Source organism: Carassius auratus, unplaced genomic scaffold, assembly GCF_003368295.1.
Source record: "Carassius auratus strain Wakin unplaced genomic scaffold, ASM336829v1 scaf_tig00022400, whole genome shotgun sequence".
NCBI classification, from domain to species: Eukaryota; Metazoa; Chordata; class Actinopteri; order Cypriniformes; family Cyprinidae; genus Carassius; species Carassius auratus.
This window is the reverse complement of record NW_020525181.1, coordinates 266,511-285,639: the sequence shown is the minus strand read 5'-3', so window position 1 is coordinate 285,639 and position 19,129 is coordinate 266,511. Positions and strand designations below refer to the sequence as shown.

The 19,129-nt window shown below is 40.2% G+C and overlaps 1 protein-coding gene across 1 annotated transcript; it reads right to left on the bottom strand.

Annotated features, from left to right (window-relative positions):
* Positions 1–7,798: 7,798 nt before the first annotated feature.
* LOC113077350 (uncharacterized) lies at positions 7,799–13,809 on the bottom strand. The gene is made up of 2 exons (XM_026249759.1): positions 13,603–13,809; positions 7,799–13,166 (listed from the first exon to the last, which is right to left on the bottom strand). Exon 2 carries the CDS (start codon positions 12,992–12,994, stop codon positions 7,799–7,801), a length of 5,196 nt encoding a protein of 1,731 aa, XP_026105544.1. The 5' UTR covers positions 12,995–13,166; positions 13,603–13,809.
* Between the last annotated feature and the right edge of the window lie 5,320 nt (positions 13,810–19,129).

Sequence of the window (19,129 nt, the reverse complement as noted above, 5' to 3'; positions counted from 1 at the left end):
TTTGCTATCTTACATTCTGTGTGACTTTTTTCAGAATCTGTTCAAAAACATCTTATAAATGATGAGCATTGTGTTCTAGACAGTTAGTGTTAGTTAGCCAAGACAAACCCAGTTTTCATTAGACGTGGGAGCTTGTCAGCAGCAATATCCTCGTGGGCAGCATGTCAACATAGTGTTGTTGTGCTTTGAGTGTCCCAACTTTGAATCCCATCTCCCCCACGCTTTCACTTCGATTTCTGTCTAAATACTGTCCTATCACACAAATTGTCAAAAAGAAATATTTCAAAATAACTGCAAAAAAAAAAAAGAAGAAGTGGGAACTCAACAAAGACTGATGGGTGTGTGTCTCATCATCAAATGACATTTGACCATCATGAACTTTTTTATCATTAATCACTTAATCACACTTTCCATTCCGTCTGTAACTCCGAAACGGTTTTTATGAGTGGGTTTCTGAGCGCCTCAGGACATTCTCTGACTATCCACAGAAACAGATGCCAGCTCTGTAACAGCAATAGCTCTGTAGGCGGAGCTCTGGAGGACCCCTCTTTTACTTTTGAAATTTTTATTAAGCTCCCTCTCTATTAATTTAGACTTTATTTAGCCCTTCATAACTTGTCTTTATGGGATAGTATAAATCCATATATAATCAGTCAACCTGTTGTTATTCTAAAGCTTACTAGGGCTGGACGATAAGAACTAAAATGAACCAAATGAACAAAAACCTTGATTAATTGAACATTTTAGCTCTTTTAGCCCTCATAGTTCAGTGACAAAGTTTGTACTGTAAATAAGCTCAACTATTGAAGGTGGGATTTTTTTTTCTAATGAAAGAGTGCATTTTGATTTTAAAAAAATTGAAGGAAACAAGTCAAGTCAAGTCACCTTTATTTATATAGCACTTTAAACAAAATACATTGCATCAAAACAACTGAACAACATTCATTACGAAAACAGTGTGTCAATAATGCAAAATGATAGTTATAGGCAGTTCATCATTGAATTCAGTGATGTCATCTCTGTTCAGTTAAATAGTGTCTGTGCATTTATTTGCAATCAAGTCAACGATATCGCTGTAGATGAAGTGACTCTAACTAAGCAAGCCAGAGGCGACAGCGGCAAGGAACCGAACGAAGAATTGACAGAGCAACCATCAAGTCTTAGACAGTGTTCTTGGTTATTACAAGCAGAGTTTTTAGGTCCTATAATTAACACCTCTGTTTTTTTCTGAATTTAGCAGTAAGAAATTACTCATAATCCAGTGTTTTATATCGACTATGCATTCCATTCGTTTTTCAAGTTGGTGTGTTTCCCGGGCTGCGAAGAAATATAGAGCTGAGTATCATCAGCATAACAGTGAAAGCTAACACCATGTTTCCTGATGATACCTCCCAAGGGTAACATATAAAGTGTGAAGAGTAGCGGCCCTAGTACTGAGCCTTGAGGTACTCCATACTGCACTTGTGATCTATATGATACATCTTCATTCACTGCTACGAACTGATGGCGGTCATATAAATATGATTTAAACCATGCTAATGCACTTCCATTAATGCCAACAAAGTGTTCAAGTCTATGCAAAATAATGTTGTGTTCAATTGTGTCAAACGCAGCACTAAGATCCAATAAAACTAATAGAGAGATACACCCACAATCAGATGATAAGAGCAGATCATTTGTAACTCTAAGGAGAGCAGTCTCAGTACTATGATACGGTCTAAATCCTGACTGGAAATCCTCACACATACCATTTTTCTCTAAGAAGGAATATAATTGTGAGGATACCACCTTTTCTAGTATATTGGACAGAAAAGGGAGATTCAAGATTGGTCTATTATTAACTAGTTCTTTCGGGTCAAGTTGTGGTTTTTTGATGAAAGGCTTAAAAACAGCCAGTTTGAAGGTTTTGGGGACATATCCTAATGACAATACGGATTTAATAATAGTCAGAGAGGACTTATGACTTCTGGAAGCACCTCTTTTAGGAGCTTAGATGGTATAGGGTCTAACATACATGTTGTTGGTTTAGATGATTTAACAAGTTTATACAATTCTTCCTCTCCTATAGTAGAGAATGAGTGGAACTGTTCCTCAGGGGGTCTATAGTGCACTGTCTGATGTGATACTGTAGCTGACGGCTGAATGGTTGCAATTTTATCTCTAATAGTATCGATTTTAGAAGTAAAGTAGTTCATAAAGTCATTACTGCTGCAGTGCTTCTAAAAGAGAAGAAAATTAATCAGATCTAGCAATTTATAATGCTTTTCTGTAGGATAGGTTACTTTCCCGCCAATCAATACGAAATACCTCTAGTTTTGTTTTCCTCCAGCTGCGCTCCATTTTTCGGGCTGCCTTCTTTAGGGTGCGAGTATGCTCATTATACCTTTGTCTCAAACTGTTTTCCTTAACCTTTCTTAAGCGTAAAGGAGCAACTTTATTTAAAGTGCTAGAAAAGAGAGAGTCCATAGTTTCTGTTACATCATCAAGTTGTTCTGTGGTTTTGGATATGCTAAGGAATTTGGATACATTGGGAAGATAACTTAAAAAGCAGTCTTTTGTGGTAGAAGTGATGTGAAGTGAAACAAAAACTATTTATGATATTATTATAAATTGTTATTTATTGACCATTTCAAACAACTGAAATCAAAGCACAGAGAACATTGCTTGAAATGAAAAACATCACATTCCAGTTTTAATGTCAAAAGTAGAAAATGACTTGTATCTCTTATAAATAAATATTATTTTAAATAATGCATTGTAAAAGCATGAAGAAATGCTACTTAAACTCCTTAATATATGACTAATAACACTTCTAGAGCATTTTTGTATTCCTTCTGTAATTATGACTCAATGTAGCATTTTGATACATTTAAGTTTACACTGTAATATCAAGCACATTACAACATTATAAAAGATGCTTTATGAACAGTGTTTATTGTTACAGTATTTATTTAGTGTGCTGAAATAAAATATTATTTATATTGCACCTTTTTAAACACATCACAAACAAGAACACATGTAACACATGCTTAACAATAAGCACATAAAATAAAAGTAGAATAAAAACAAATATAAAAACATGATCATTTATGACACATACAAAGAAAGAAAGAATTGCCTAATAAGATTATTGAATATTTTAGCGTTTTGTGTGTTTAACTGATGTAATACTGATAGCAAGGTGCAGCTGGTGTCTGAAACACCATTGCTGTGTCCATCCTTTGAGCTGTGCAGCTCTGACAACATTAGCACTGTTGTGTCCTAATGCCCATGAGCTGTGCAATCTTCTCTGTCATGTGACTGACTGGAAATTATGCCGTCTCAAGTCATCTGTTGTGCAACTTCCATTCATCATCACTGTAGAGCAAAGTAAGGCTCTATGTTTTGCACATGTAGGGCAGTGCAATCTGGGAAATATATGATTATGATGGCACAGTGTATCTTCTGTTGAATGTCTTAACAAGGTGTTTAAAAGGTTCATATGATGCTTTTTTTAAAAGATCATTATTTTGTGTATTTTATGCAACATTTTTTTCAAATATTGTACATTATTGTAGGTCATCTATGCCCCGCCTCTCTCAAACGTGTTGTTTTCTACAAAGTCCCTCCTTCTGACAGGAGCCGTCTGCTCTGATTGGCCAACTGACCCATTGCATTGTGATTGGACGAACACTGCAAGCACTCATTGGAAATGTAACACTCCTTTCCATAATCGCGGTCTTCATCTTTCAAAATAAATGTAAAGTAGTTAATAATGTCCTTAGTTTTACCATCAGTTCAAGCCGAAAGAGGAACAGAGTCACGTGACAGACACAGTGATGAAACTCGTGAACACAAGACATGGACGGTTAATACTCCACTGGGTGACCCGGTCTCTCTCTCTCTCTCTCTCACACACACACACACACACACACACACACACACACACACACACACACACACACACACACACACACACACACACACACACACACACACACACACCATGCACAAAACTCTGGATTTGGTCATTCAATAGCAACTACTATAATAAACTTAATAAACTTAAACTAACAAAACATACAGTAGCTGATTCAGAAGCCAGATTGTTTTAGCAAAGTCAGTCAAAACATGTGGGGCATGTTTGAATGAGCTGTTTTAGTGGGGCGTGGGAGAGTCTTAACTTTATGAAAAATAACTCTTCGGATTTGAAACTTTAGTCTTTGCAACTTTACAGATCTTCAAACAATGTTCCAGATAGCACAGGTATGTCTGCAAGATAAAAATATGTCTTGCAGATGTAAATGCAGACGTCAAATGGATGTCCACCTGCTATCAGGGGTAGCTATAGGAACCATATCCTTCGTGATGTGGTAACAGATGGTGTTGGTTCTTTCCATCTCCTTGAATCATTTTCAGACTGTGTAGCATTTGTAAATGTGTGTGTTATCGACATCTGTTTGTGAAGGAACTTGTTGCTGGTCACTTGTCATCTCTTTGTCTTTTTGAGGCAGGCACTGTTCATGTTCGGTTCATAGTTGCTCTCCAAGTGTTTAAGGAGATTGGTGGCATTACCTTTGTTCATTAAAACTTCTTTTTCTGCAGTGTTTACTTTTGACTTAATTTTGTTCAGTATTTATTTTATACTGAAGCCAAAATTAGTTCATTTATATCCAATGAATGCATGTGAGACTCCAGCAGCTCCATATACAAGTCAAACTCAAACTGACTGATGTTGGATTTCTTTAGATCTTGAAAGAAAAGGAGTTTCATCTTCTGGTGGACAATCAACTTGTGCAAGCGATAGACACGTGGTTAATGTGTGTTAGTCTGTGGATAATGTGCGTGGGAGCGAGTGAGTGAGCAGAATATGGCTGAAAGCACTTCCTCAATTTAACTTCCTTGTTTTTAATGTGAAATAAACTTTTACTCTTTTAAATAAATGCTCATGCTTGACAAAAAAGATTCTGTCAAATTAAGCAGTTACTGTAAAATAATAGGCCTATCACATGCGTAATTGCTATAGTAAGAATTATATTCTATGGCATATGCATCCATCTCTTTCAGCACTAGCAAAACAATGCATAAGTTAATTAGAATTATTCTGTTCTGTTCTAACCAAAATTTTTTCCCCTGAAGAACCTGTCAACATTAAGGACAAAAACAAATTAATAATTTTAAGAAACAATGCAACACCTTACTTACTGGCAGTAAAAGCAATAAAACTTTCTGTATTACTTCTTTCCCTTGCATGATAGTTGTTTTCCAAGTAGTGAAGCTTTCCCAGTAATATATATATATATATATATATATATATATATATATATATATATATATATATATATATATATATATATATATATATATACATACACAGTACACACACACACACATATATTTACATTTTCCGCTTGCAATCCAGAGTTAGTAGTGGACATTCAGTCCTACCATGGAAGAACAAAATATATATATATATATATATATATATATATATATATATATATATATATATATATATATATATATATATATATATATATATATATATATATATATAAATTGATATGTATATAAATTCCACTACCTCATTTATGCACAAGAACATGAGTCATAATTTCATGTTACAGATCATTCATGGATTGCGGAAGCGGGGGTCCGCCCAAGTTGGGATACTTTTAAATTCTGATACAAAAATGACAAATGAAAAAATAAACCTATATCACAAATGAAGCATATAATATATCTTGCATTGAACATATAGTCTTGTTGGCTGTATTTTTTATATTAATAAATGTGTTAACAAATATGAAAAATATTAAGTAAAGCGTCATTGGTTCATTCATCCCGCACTCGTTTAAAGGGTCCTAAAACCCCAATTTTTTTTTTTTTTGGAGATGGTAACAGAAATATACATGTTGCATATTGCTTAAAACAGTAATAGTTGTCACAAAATATGTTACAAAGTGGAAATTGTTAATTTTTGTGCTTTTTGGGACCATTTAATTAATCTGGTTTAAAAAGTTATGTTCAAGGCATTGGAAAATAGCACTCTTGTCACTTGTTGTTGTGTTTAAGAAACATGGATCGTGTTTGTGCCTTACTTCAGTGCAATAACACAAAACTGTTATTTTCGTTTCCCCAAGAAGCGACGTAGCTAAAGTTTGACTGCATGCTGATGGTTTGTGGTGTCCTACAAAAACTCTTGGAAAATATGTTTGCAATGAAAACATTTTTATGAAACATTTTAATGTCACTATAAAAAAGGGTCTAGTTTACTTTTGCAGCATCCATATACAAGATAAACTTTGAATTGTTAGTTTATGAACGTAATGAACGTGTGTGTGTTTGCATTATCGGTGTGCAAATTAGCAGTATTTATTCACTTATTGTAACTCCCCTTTTATGTAATCTCACAACACAATCATTGACACCCTTCACAAGGAGGGTCAGCCTTAAACATTCAGTGCCAAATGAAAAAACTGCTGACTACTCTTGTCTAACTCAGGTTCGGATTTATAGAACGGCTACAGGGTGTCCGGTCAGAACATTAGGTCTCACACCAGGAATGTACTTCAGGGTGATTTATTGTGCAAAGATGTGTGTGGTTCTGTAAATATAAAACAGTATACAAATATGAATAAATGAATAAATACACATTAACAGATCTTTACAGCAGTACTTAAATACTCATAAGTAACAGCATTGTAAATTATCTAAATATAATATATATACAAATATGACTCAAAGTTCTATTAAATGATCGCACTACTGCACTGTGCGTCTGGCTCACGTGCCTAGCTCGTCCGGTGAACAAGCCCGAACATGTTCCCTGAGATGCGTCTTAAGTCTATGCATTATAGCCTAATATGCAATAACATTAAATATTCTATCAAACAAAAACACAGGCGAAATATAACATTTTGTCAACAAGAAAATGTGCAAATATAATAAACAAATGTAAACATTTAGGGGGAATGCCGCGGTAGCGGTCATTAATCTCGCTTGTGAACTTATCATACATTTAATTATGTAAATGTACTTACGATTAGTTGCACGCACACATATATCCACACAATCCTTAAACGGGCCACTTCTAACTAATTTAACTATGAAATATTAACTATAAACATATCAACACATCCAGCCTCTATAATGTCTTGGTTCTCACTCCGCGGAAAGATTAGGAACAGTCCAAATCACGAACACAGGCGGGAGGGTTCGGAAGAGTTCACTTTCAAGGGGTGGCCTTTTTTACAGCCGCCCCCAAATTCACAAGGTGAATTTGAACAACAAGGGCCTTACTAAGTATTGCAATGTCATTCAGCCAAAGGAGGTAGACAGATGATCTTGGTCACTGGCCTTAGGTAAGTTCGGTCTTTCACTTTGATCTCAGCTGATCTGACTCTGTTATCCTTCCCAGGGAAAACTTGAACAATCCTTCCAACAGGCCAAAGTGCACGAGGTAGCTGTGGATCCACAATCATAACAGTTTCACCTATCTGTAGGTTGTCTGTTTCTGACATCCATTTCTGTCTGGTTTGAAGGCTGGGTAGGTAGTTATGGATGAATTGCCTCCAAAAGTGATCAGCTAACAGTTGACTATGCCTCCATCTCCGTCGACTCAGAAGCTCAGAATCCTGGTATGTCACTTGGGGAAGTGAGGCGTCCCGCCGCCCCATCAGCAGAATGTTGGGTGTAACTGGGTCAGGGTCAGCAATGTCTGAAGATATGTAACCAAGAGGTTTGGCATTGAGGATCCCCTCAATTTCAATGAGAACAGTCCGCAATACTTCTTCAGTGACTGTCTGTGCTCCGAGTGTCACTCCCAGCATCCACCAAAATGTGGGGCATTAGGTGGATTGAATGTAAACCTAATTTGCTGGCTTGCCAGTTGAGCTTGGAGCTCAGGTTGAAGAGCAGTGTAGGCATCCCGAAGTTCCCTTTCACCACCTTTGAAATTCGTTCCCTGATCTGACAGGATTTCGAAGGGTTTCCCTCGTCGAGCAATGAAGCGACGAAGGGCCATCAGGAATGAGTCACTGTCCATACTTGTGAGGAGATCAATATGCACTGCTAGGGTGGTCATACACTTGAAGATGATCCCCCAACGCTTCTCATTTCGGCGTCCAAACTTTATGAGATAGGGACCAAAGCAATCTATACCTGTTGAATAGAAAACTGGCTGGTGAATTCTTAACCTGGCAGGTGGGAGATCTGCCATCCTGGGGGGATGCGGTTTAGCCGGCCATTTTTGGCATTCAGCGCATTGGCGTTGGTGGTGTTTAACTGCTGCTCGTCCTCTTAACACCCAGTATTTTCTCCTAAGCTCCGCAAACACCCTCTCTGGTCCAGGGTGATGCAAACAGTCATCATAGTCTTTGATAATTAGTTTGGTGAGTGGGTGATGTGGATCAAGGACAATGGGGTGAATGGTATCCTCGTCTAGTTGACTGATTTGTCGTAGGCGACCGCCAACACGAATGAGATTGGTTCTGATATCTAGTTCTGGGGCTAGGCAAAGCAGTCGACTATTGCTTGGTAGAGGTTTACCAGATTTCAAGTGCAATATCTCATCTGGGAATGATTCTGCCTGGATCTGTCGGAGGGCTGTGAGCTCAGCTTCTATGTAGTTTTCTGCAGTTGCAATGAAGGGAGAGCTTTCTGATGATGGCTGTATAAGAGCTTTTAAGTAGTCTGTGAATGTGCAAAATTTATGAGGATCTGGCAGTGACAGATCAGAGGTTAACAGTCCACAGAAAGTTGACCTTTTCAGCTCACCGTCTTCACTTATGTGAGCTAGTGGTGGCATTTCTGGCCAGCTGTCTGGTCTTTGTCTGAGGAATGCTGGGCCTTGGTTCCATCTGCTGTCTTTGTTGAGATCAGAGGGAGACTTTCCTCTTGTAATTGCATCTGCTGGGTTGTCGGATGACTGTACGTAACGCCAGGTGTCAGATTCAGTCAAGTCCTGTACTTCTGCCACTCTGGTCCCCACAAACACCTTAAAGCGATAGGAATCTGACAAAAGCCAAATTAGCACTGTGGTGGAATCAGACCACAGTGTGACACTACTGAGTGGTAACGTTAGCTCTGCCTTCAGGACTTTAGCAAGCTGTGCACCTGTGAGTGCTGCACACAGCTCAAGACGAGGGATGCTCTGCTGTTTCTTGGGAGCAACACAAGACCTAGCTGTTACAAAGGCCACCTCCACTTCACCTTGAGGGTTCTCTGTTCTTAAGTATGCCAAAGATCCATACGCCTTCTCTGAGGCATCACAAAATATGTGAAGTTGCCTAATGCTACTAGAGCAGTCTAGTTCCTTGCTGCAGTAACATCTGGGCAAACTGATATTCTGCAGATCTTCCAATTCACTCTCCCAGTGTTTCCAAGAGTCTAATAGGTCCTCTGGCAGCCTGGGGTCATCCCACTCCCTTTGTTTGTCCCACAACCTCTGCACTATCACCTTGGCTCGAGTGGTGAAGGGTACAATATAGCCAAGGGGATCATACTGGCTGGCAAGGATCTGGTAGATGCTTCGCATTGTGGGCACTTCATTGTCTGGTTTGCGTCGTTTGTAAGAGAGGGTATCTGTTTGGCAATTCCAGTGCAGGCCAAGTGTTGATTCCTGAGCTTCTTGGTGGCCTTCGCTGAGCCAGAGGATGCTACTCGGTGACTGAATGTCAGCTGGCAGATGGCTGATAACTGAAGGGTCATTGCTTGCCCACTGTCGTAACTCAAAGCCACCAGATGCTAGAAGGTTACAGAGTTTGTCTACCAGATTCTTGGCCGTGTCACGGGAAGCGAAGCTCTGGAGGCAATTGTCCACATAGAATGACTTCTCCACTGAAACTTGTGTGTCCTCTCCAGGCTGGCTGTGATCTAGAACATGCTTCTGTAAAGCAAACGATGCACAACACGGACTGCAAGTGGTCCCGAAAGGCAGTACCTGCCATTCATAGACATCTGGGGTTCTGTCTCTTTGCATGTCTCTCCAGATGTATCTCAGCAGAGGTTTATCTTGTGGCAAGAGGCGTACCTGATGGAACATGCCGCGGATGTCACTACTGATGGCAACAGAGTGCTCTCGGAAACGCAGAAGGACTGCCAGGAGAGATGGACCAAGTGTTGGTCCAGGTAACAGTAGCTCGTTCAGGTTGTGTCCTTGATATGAGAATGAACAGTTAAAAACCACCCTGTTCTTCCCATTATGCTGCACCATGTGGTGCGGGATGTACCAGGCTTCCTTTGTTTTGTCCACTTGCTCCTGACTAAGTTTGACAACGTAACCAGCTTGCACTAACCTGGCCAGCTCCTCTTGGTATGCTGCAGTTAGAACAGGGTCCCTTTCCAGCCGTTTCTCGATTCCTCTCAACTGTGGCAGGACTGCTTCCTTTGGAGCACAGAGGCGAGGCATGTTCTTGACATGGAGCAGAGGAGTAGCGTATCGCTGGATACCATTAACATCCACTCTCACTGTGTTTTCTTGCAGAAGCTGAATGGACTCTTTGTCTTGGCGTGATCTGGTAATCACCTTTTCACTCTGGTAGGGTAGAACATCCATTTGCCACAGTCTCTCCACATTTGCATAAAGATCATTGACAGGCTGCAGCGAGGTGAAGAAGCATTGGTCAGGGGAAAGAGGACTGCTCAATTCTTCAGTTGGACCCTGCAGTGTCCATCCCAGACATGTTCTTACTGCTGCTGGCCCACCAGGGGGCCCCAGTCGGACTGGTTCTATGGGTGTGAGGAGGTGGGGGCAATCAGAGCCAATGAGAAGAACAGGATGTACCTTGTCCAGCTGTTGTAGAGGTAACCCTGCAAGATGCTTAAATTTCTGTTGCAGGAAACTAACTGGGTGTGTATGTTCTGCCAGACCGAGTGCTTTGGCTGTGAAGGCATTACGGATCTTGTAAGCTTTCCTGGGGTTAACAGTTTGGGACACAGTAAAAGTCACTGCCGCCCCGTGAATGACCTGGGTATCCTGTCTTACTGTACGAAGTACAAGGTCCTCTGGCTCCCCCACAAGTCTTAATTTCTGCACTGCATCATGCAGAATGATGGTCCGCTCAGATCCATCGTCTAATATGGCGTAAGCTTCCATTGCCACGTTGCCATTCTTGATCAGAACCTTAGTCACTTTGAGCAGTACTTTACTTCCGGAGGTTGGTCGGTCAACATATAAAACTGCACTGGAAGGAGCTGCACTTGGCTGAGATGGCTTGACCTGGTCATTGACATCATGTAGTACCATAAGGTGCTTCTTGTTGCAGGTTGGGCAGAAAGTCTTTAGTGTGCAGTTAGCTGCTTGATGTCCACGACCACAACGCCAGCATCGGTTCTTTGTCTTTATCCAGTCTATTTTCAGGTCTTTGCTAAGAAGCTTGAAGTTGTCACAGCCATTCAGATAGTGTTTATTATTATCACAGTATGGACAATAAGCTCTCACCTTCTCTTCTCTGACTGAAGCTGGTTTAGACGTGGCTGACGACATTGATGATGAATATGACTTGTCGGTACCAAGTAGAATGGTAGTTGGTCTGCGAAGCTGCTTAGACTCTCTTCTCACCTCTCGGCCACGCACTGAAGATTCCTGCCTTGTATAACAAGCATACTGGCTATTGTCTTCCTGTACTTGAAGCTCATATTCCAACCAATCAGCGAAGTCCAGCAAAGTAGGAATAGAGACTTGCAAAGGGTGGGTGTACCGCTTGAAACTTGATCTGAGGTCATGTGGCAGTTTACTCAGGAGTCGAGACACATGTGATCCACATTCCAGCTCTACAGTACCTTTGTGGCCAAGCTGCTGCAACATACTGACAAGCGAACGCACCTGCAGTCCGAACATCCTGAAGGCCTTTACATCTCCACTGCGTATATTAGCTCCATCCATCAGCTCAGCGATTCGTTGCAGTGCTAATTGGTGGGGTTGACCATACATCTTATCCAGAGCTTTCATAGTGTTGGTGAAGGGAAATCTGGAATTGCTGTAAGAGTCTGCCACAAGGAGGGCCTCCTCCAGTTTCAGATGGTCTGTGAGGATTTGAAATTTGAAACGTTCGGTGGCATCTTCAGGCAGGATATTCTCTAATGCAATTCTCAGTCTTGAAAACTCCCTAGGATCAGAAGACGTTAGGCAGGGGATGGTAGGGGCTGGTCCTCTGTAGATTTTCTCTTGGGTACTTGAGGGTAAGACATGATCTGAGCTGTATTCTGCATGGGCTGACCTCCTCCTTTCCTGTGATGGGACCACAGACTCAGGCAGCTGAGGTGGCTGGGAATATGGGGAAGTGTTGGGATACCTGAACTGAGCTGAGTCACTATAATGTGCTGTAAAGGAGGGTCTCTCACGAGGGGAGGAAGAAATGTTCATGTTTCTCAGATCTTCAGTAAACTCTGAGCTTTCCTCTGGCACAGCTGGGTGTGGCAGTCTCTTAGTGGCAGATGGTGGCAACCTAGAGCGTGGAGCTGGTATTGGGCGGTATGGCTGTGGAGTCTGAAAGTTAACTGCTGGAGAGTGAGAGCGTGGTGATGGCATCTGTGGAGTGACCGACTCGGGTGGAGAGCTCTGCTTCGATTTCAAGCTTTGAAGCTCATGCCATAACGCAGCATTCTGTTGACGCATCTCTTGGAATGCTGAAATGATCTCAGGGAGTTGGCTGGATTGTCGTTGCAAGGCTGCGTTCTCCCTCTTCATCTTCTCTAACATGGCTGTAAGCTCTGGCAGCTGTTTCACTTGCCTTTGCAATGCTGCATTCTCCTCTCTCAGCTTCTCAGAAGTGCAGTCCCATTGGTCAGTCAGTATCCACTCAGAATGTTCTGATGCTTGGCTCACTGGTGAAGTGGATCTGGAATGACCTGTAGCACTTGGTTCATTCTCCAGTACTCCCTGGCAGGTAAGTGACCGTGATTGCTGTTGATGAGACCCAGGTCCACTGAGCTCAAATTCTTCTAAGTAGACTGGAGGGTTAACTCGTCTCCTCGGCCGCACAGCAGGGGCTTCTCTTTCTGGTTGAGACATGTCTGTAGCAATCCACAAATCCGGCTCGAAGGACCATGAAAAAACTGCTGACTACTCTTGTCTAACTCAGGTTCGGATTTATAGAACGGCTACAGGGTGTCCGGTCAGAACATTAGGTCTCACACCAGGAATGTACTTCAGGGTGATTTATTGTGCAAAGATGTGTGTGGTTCTATAAATATAAAACAGTATACAAATATGAATAAATGAATAAATACACATTAACAGATCTTTACAGCAGTACTTAAATACTCATAAGTAACAGCATTGTAAATTATCTAAATATAATATATATACAAATATGACTCAAAGTTCTATTAAATGATCGCACTACTGCACTGTGCGTCTGGCTCACGTGCCTAGCTCGTCCGGTGAACAAGCCCGAACATGTTCCCTGAGATGCGTCTTAAGTCTATGCATTATAGCCTAATATGCAATAACATTAAATATTCTATCAAACAAAAACACAGGCAATATATAACATTTTGTCAACAAGAAAATGTGCAAATATAATAAACAAATGTAAACATTTAGGCGGAATGCCGCGGTAGCGGTCATTAATCTCGCTTGTGAACTTATCATACATTTAATTATGTAAATGTACTTACGATTAGTTGCACGCACACATATATCCACACAATCCTTAAACGGGCCACTTCTAACTAATTTAACTATGAAATATTAACTATAAACATATCAACACATCCAGCCTCTATAATGTCTTGGTTCTCACTCCGCGGAAAGATTAGGAACAGTCCAAATCACGAACACAGGCGGGAGGGTTCGGAAGAGTTCACTTTCAAGGGGTGGCCTTTTTTACACCAAAGAAGCTGGATGTTCACTGAGTGCTGTATCCAAGCATGTTAATAGAAAGTTGAGTTGATGAAAAAGTGTGGAAGAAAAAAATGCACAACCAAACGAGAGAACCTCAGATTTATGTGGACTCTAAAAATATAACTTTTCCACGACATTATAATGTATTGAGATGCACCTGTAAATATAAAATGCAGTTCATAGCTGTTTTTTTAAAGATCACATTGCATATAGCCTATAACTTACATTACACAGTGTACTTACAAATTATCCAAAGAATGACATCAACTGAAATATCAAGTGAAAGGGTTTCAAGTATTTTTTTTCTGTGGACACATAATCGTTTTCGTACAAATCTGAAAGCAAGCAGTTGCATTTTGCAAGCAAATCACCCATCTAAAATAGATGCAGAAAAATTTCGCAAAATAACCTGACTGTAAGTAGAATAACACTGTCATGGTGTGATCTAGACAGAGAATTCCGATGCAGAGTAGGGCAAATTAGAAGTTTTATACTCGCCACAAAACACAAAATAACAAAAACAATAAAGAAATGCTCTGGCGCACACAGAGGTCTCCGAGCTGGTCAGCACACTGCGGACCACTCGTGCTGCCAGATCTCTGAACTACGGATCCTTTGACCCGAAGATGGAAGGTGTGAAGCTTGGACACACACACAAAACATGGGCAAAGACAAAACAATCAACTCACGATGACAGACAGAAAGGCAGAGATAAATAAGGGGGTGGGGGAACAATCGATAGGTGGGGAAGAATCAGCTCGTGATCTGCGTACCCCCGCCACAATCAGCACTGATTGCCCAGACCAAGAGCTACAGAACAGACAGGACAACACAGACCGCAGGGGAAGCTGAGGAGGCAACCTGCACCGTGACAAACACTATTTGTCTTAACTCTTAACTGACGGCTTTCATATTTCAAGTGTTTCCCACATTTTACCCTGAAATCTCTGGTGTAAATGTATAATGGAAGTGCAGATACACTGCTTTGCAGGAAAGCGGAAGTTAGCTGACTCACTGTGAAAAGGGCCTATATGTTTTGTCTAGAGTGCGTAAGCAGTTATAGCGCTACTCGCAAATTTTGTAACTATTTTAAAGAATTTAAAAGGAGTTGAAAAAGGACTGTCCTCACAGGTTTGGGGACTAAACTCATATCCGTTCTGTTTATTCTGCTGTTTCCTGCGAAGGACGCACAACAGGCTTATATCAACTAGTTCCTGTCCTCTGTTCATGGTTTGGAAACTATGCAACTGTCTTCTCTGCCGTTCTTGTCAAGATCTTCACGAAAGGACGCACACCAGGGTGATACCACCTGATTCCTGTATTTTGTTCGTCCATTGGTAGGACTGAATGTCCACTACTAACTCTGGATTGCAAGCGGAAAATGTAAATGTCATCCCTGTTGTTTTTCTTGATGTGTTTGACTCTCCCTGCGGATCATCGTCAAATTCAATCAAATTTTCTCTGTCTGCCTGCATACTCAGACCACTGTTTTATCTTCGATATGGCTTTATACTATTCATCATCTGACTTTCTACATTTAAAATCCTCATACCGCCTGCCAGTCGGAATTTATAATCAGTGTGATGCCCTGGGAATTATGCGTCGACCACGGTATGTGCATCGTGGATCACGTCACTGTTATAGCAGTTTTCAGATGGCTTCTTCTGACAGTCATGTTCTAGTCATCTGGTCTTCTCGTCGTCATCAACTGAATTATCTAAATGACGTAAAACGGTGTGTTAATGTAAAAAATCTTAGCGTGTTAAAATACAATGCCAGTGTCCCGTTGGAAAAGACTGAAATCACCTACATAAAAATGGGTCTCTTAAATTCACGTTCTATATCAAACAAGGCCTTTATTTTGAATGATTTTATGATGTTACGTTCGCTGGACTTTTTCTTTATTACTCAGACTTGGTTGAATACTGGTGATCAGATGGCTTTGGGTGAGTTGACACCCCCAGGCTGTGAACTCTCCTCGGACCGCAGGACGAGGAGGTGGTGTATCCACTGTTTTCCGTAACACTTTTAAATGCAGACTACTATCCACACAAACCTACTTGAGTTTCGAGGTACAGTTACTAAAGATTGATACCCTGGATTCTTTTTTTCTGTGATTTGGTATATAGACCGCCCAAATTGAATAAGGATTTCATCCAGCAATTTTCTTATTTTCTCTCTGGTTTGGTGTCTCGCTGTGACCCCCAGGCTGTGAACTCTCCTCGGACCGCAGGACGAGGAGGTGGTGTATCCACTGTTTTCCGTAACACTTTTAAATGCAGACTACTATCCACACAAACCTACTTGAGTTTCGAGGTACAGTTACTAAAGATTGATACCCTGGATTCTTTTTTTCTGTGATTTGGTATATAGACCGCCCAAATTGAATAAGGATTTCATCCAGCAATTTTCTTATTTTCTCTCTGGTTTGGTGTCTCGCTGTGATAAACTTTTGGTCCTTGGGGAATTTAATGTCCATTTATGCTGCCCATCAATGCCATTGGTTAATGAATTTCTTTCTCTTACTGAGACTTTTAATCTAATACAACGTGTCTTTGGTTCTACTCATATGAAAGGTCACACATTAGATCTTGTGTCATCATTTGGTATTCCTGTATCAAATTTGGAGGTTTTAGATGTAGGTATTTCTGACCATTATTCAGTGGTATTCGATGCTGTTTGTTCTAATATCTATCCAATCTCTTCTCAGCCTTTACATTATGCTAGGTCCAACAATTCTACAACTGCAAACCTTTTTTCAGAATTGTATTTATCTCATGTTACAGACAAAGTCGATGGAGAGGACACTGAGGTGCAGGTTGAGGTTTTTACTAAGTCTTGCACTTTTGCTTTAGATTGTGTTGCCCCTCTTAAACTAAAGAAACACAAGGGAATCTCTCAACCTTGGCTAAATAATGTAACGCACTCTTAGACAAGAATGTAGAAAAGCTGAATGCAAGTGGAAGAGGGATAAACTTCAAATTTCATCTGAAATGTAAAAAAATTATCTGGCTAACTATCAAAAAGGAGTAAAGGAGGAAAAAATGAAATTTTTCTCTAAGGTAATTTCAGATAATGCAAACCGGCCAAAAGTACTGTTTAACACAATTGATTCCATTTTAAACCCCCCAAGGAATGTCATGAGAGATGCCACACAAGAAACTTGTGAATAATTGTTATTGTTTTTTACTCAAAAAATTGAGAAGATCAGAAGTGAAATTGTACCTTTACAATCCTGTTCATCAATTAATCCTGCGCTTAATATTTTTTCAAACTTTGAACCAGTTTCATCAGCGCAGCTAGCAGATATTGTCTGTAAAATTAACGGTGGTAGTTGCAGACTGGATGTTCTACCTACTGTACTCATCTTTTTAAAGATGTTTTCTCTACTGTGAGTTCCAGCCTTACAGCTATACTTAACAGCTCTTTGATGAGTGGAGTAGTACCTAAAAGTTTCAAACATGCAATTCTTCATCAATTGTTAAAAAAACCTAATTTGGATCATACAGTTTAATATGTACAATTTTAAACTTTATGATCCAATAAACATACAATTTCTAAATTGTCTTTTATTTCCAAGATTTTAGAGAAAGTGGTCTATTCACAGCTATATTCATATCTGAATACTTATGATATTTTAGACACATTCCAGTCGGGCTTTAGGACCTGTCATAGCACAGAATCTGCACTGCTCAAGGTCACTAATGATGTCTTATTATCGTTGGACTCTGGATCACATGTTGTTCTGGTTTTATTTGATCTGAGTGAGGCCTTCGATACAATAGACCATGAAATTCTTCTCAATCATCTGGAGTGTTGGGTTGGTGTCCAGGGTATAGCTCTACAATGGTTTGCATCATATTTAAGAGACAGGACAGTTGCTCTGAATTTGGGAGACTTCTCTTCCACATTGGCCCCTTTAGCTTGTGCTGTCCCTCAGGGGTCGATTTTGGGACCGTTGCTGTTTTCTCTTTACATGCTTCCTCTAAGCGCTATTTTTCGGAAGTATAGTATTTCAAATCACTGTTATGCAGACGATCTCCAGTTTTACCTTCCTGTGAGCTTAGATAAAACCTGTTCACTGGACAAAGCACAGGAATGTTACAGTGACATTAAACTCTGGCTATCTAGCAACTTTCTCCAATTAAATGAGAGTAAAACTGAGGTTTTGATTGTAGGCTCTCCGGTGTCACCTACATTTCCTGATCATTTAGGATCCTTACCCCTAAAGATTGAGAATCATGTAAAGAGTTTAGGGGTTATTATAGACTCATCAATTAACTTTAAGAAACAGATTGGTGCCGTTGTTAAAGGTAGCTTTTTTAACCTGAGATCAATTGCTAAAGTAAAGCATTTTTTATCCAGTAAGGATTTGGAAATTGTGGTTCACTCCTTTATCACATCTAAGTTTGACTATTGTAATTCTCGATATATTGGTCTTCCCCAGACTTTGCTTGTCCACTTACAGTTAGTGCAGAATGCAGCAGCAAGGCTGTGAACGGGGGTGAGAAAGAGAGACCATATTACTCCTGTACTGCAATCCTTACATTGGCTTCTGGTCAAATTCAGGATTGATTTTAAAATTCTCTTGTTTGTCTACAAGGCCCTGTCAGGCCTCGCACTCCAGTACATCAGTGATCTTATCAAAAGGAGACAAAAGGAGATCGTGCTTTTTCTGTAGTAGGTCCCAAACTCTGGAACAGTCTCCCATTCCATGTGAGGTCAGCTCCATCGGTAACAACTTTTAAGTCCTATTTAAAAACATATTTGTTTTCTTTAGCTTTGAATAAGATATGTTAATTTTTTTGTATGATTTTAATTTTATTAATTTTGTAAAGCACTTTGGGGCAGCGTCTGTTGTTTAAAAAATGTGCTATATAAATAAAGTTGATTGCTTGCTTGCTTGCAAATAAAGTAATTTGTAATCATAACTTAAGATAGCCTTAACCAGAAATCCAGCTCATCAAACCACACCCTAAATTATGCAGAACTTTAAGGCTAAATAAAATGTAAACAGATGAGTTATTAAAAAAAATCACCCCCTCACAGTTATATATAGCTATTTTTTATAGACCAAAACAACTTTTTGTACCAGGCTGTGAGGGGACTGAATTTCTTTATAACTCATGTGGAAGTGACACGCTGCCAAGATGACGTGGGACTGCTCCGCCTACTTTGAGCTTCAAAAATGCTCTCTCTCTCTCTCTCTCTCTCTCGACCTACTTACGCCTCGCTCTGCTCCCTCGTCTCTCTCCCTTTGCAGATTCCGCTAAACCACGCCCCCCTCGCCACAGTAACAAA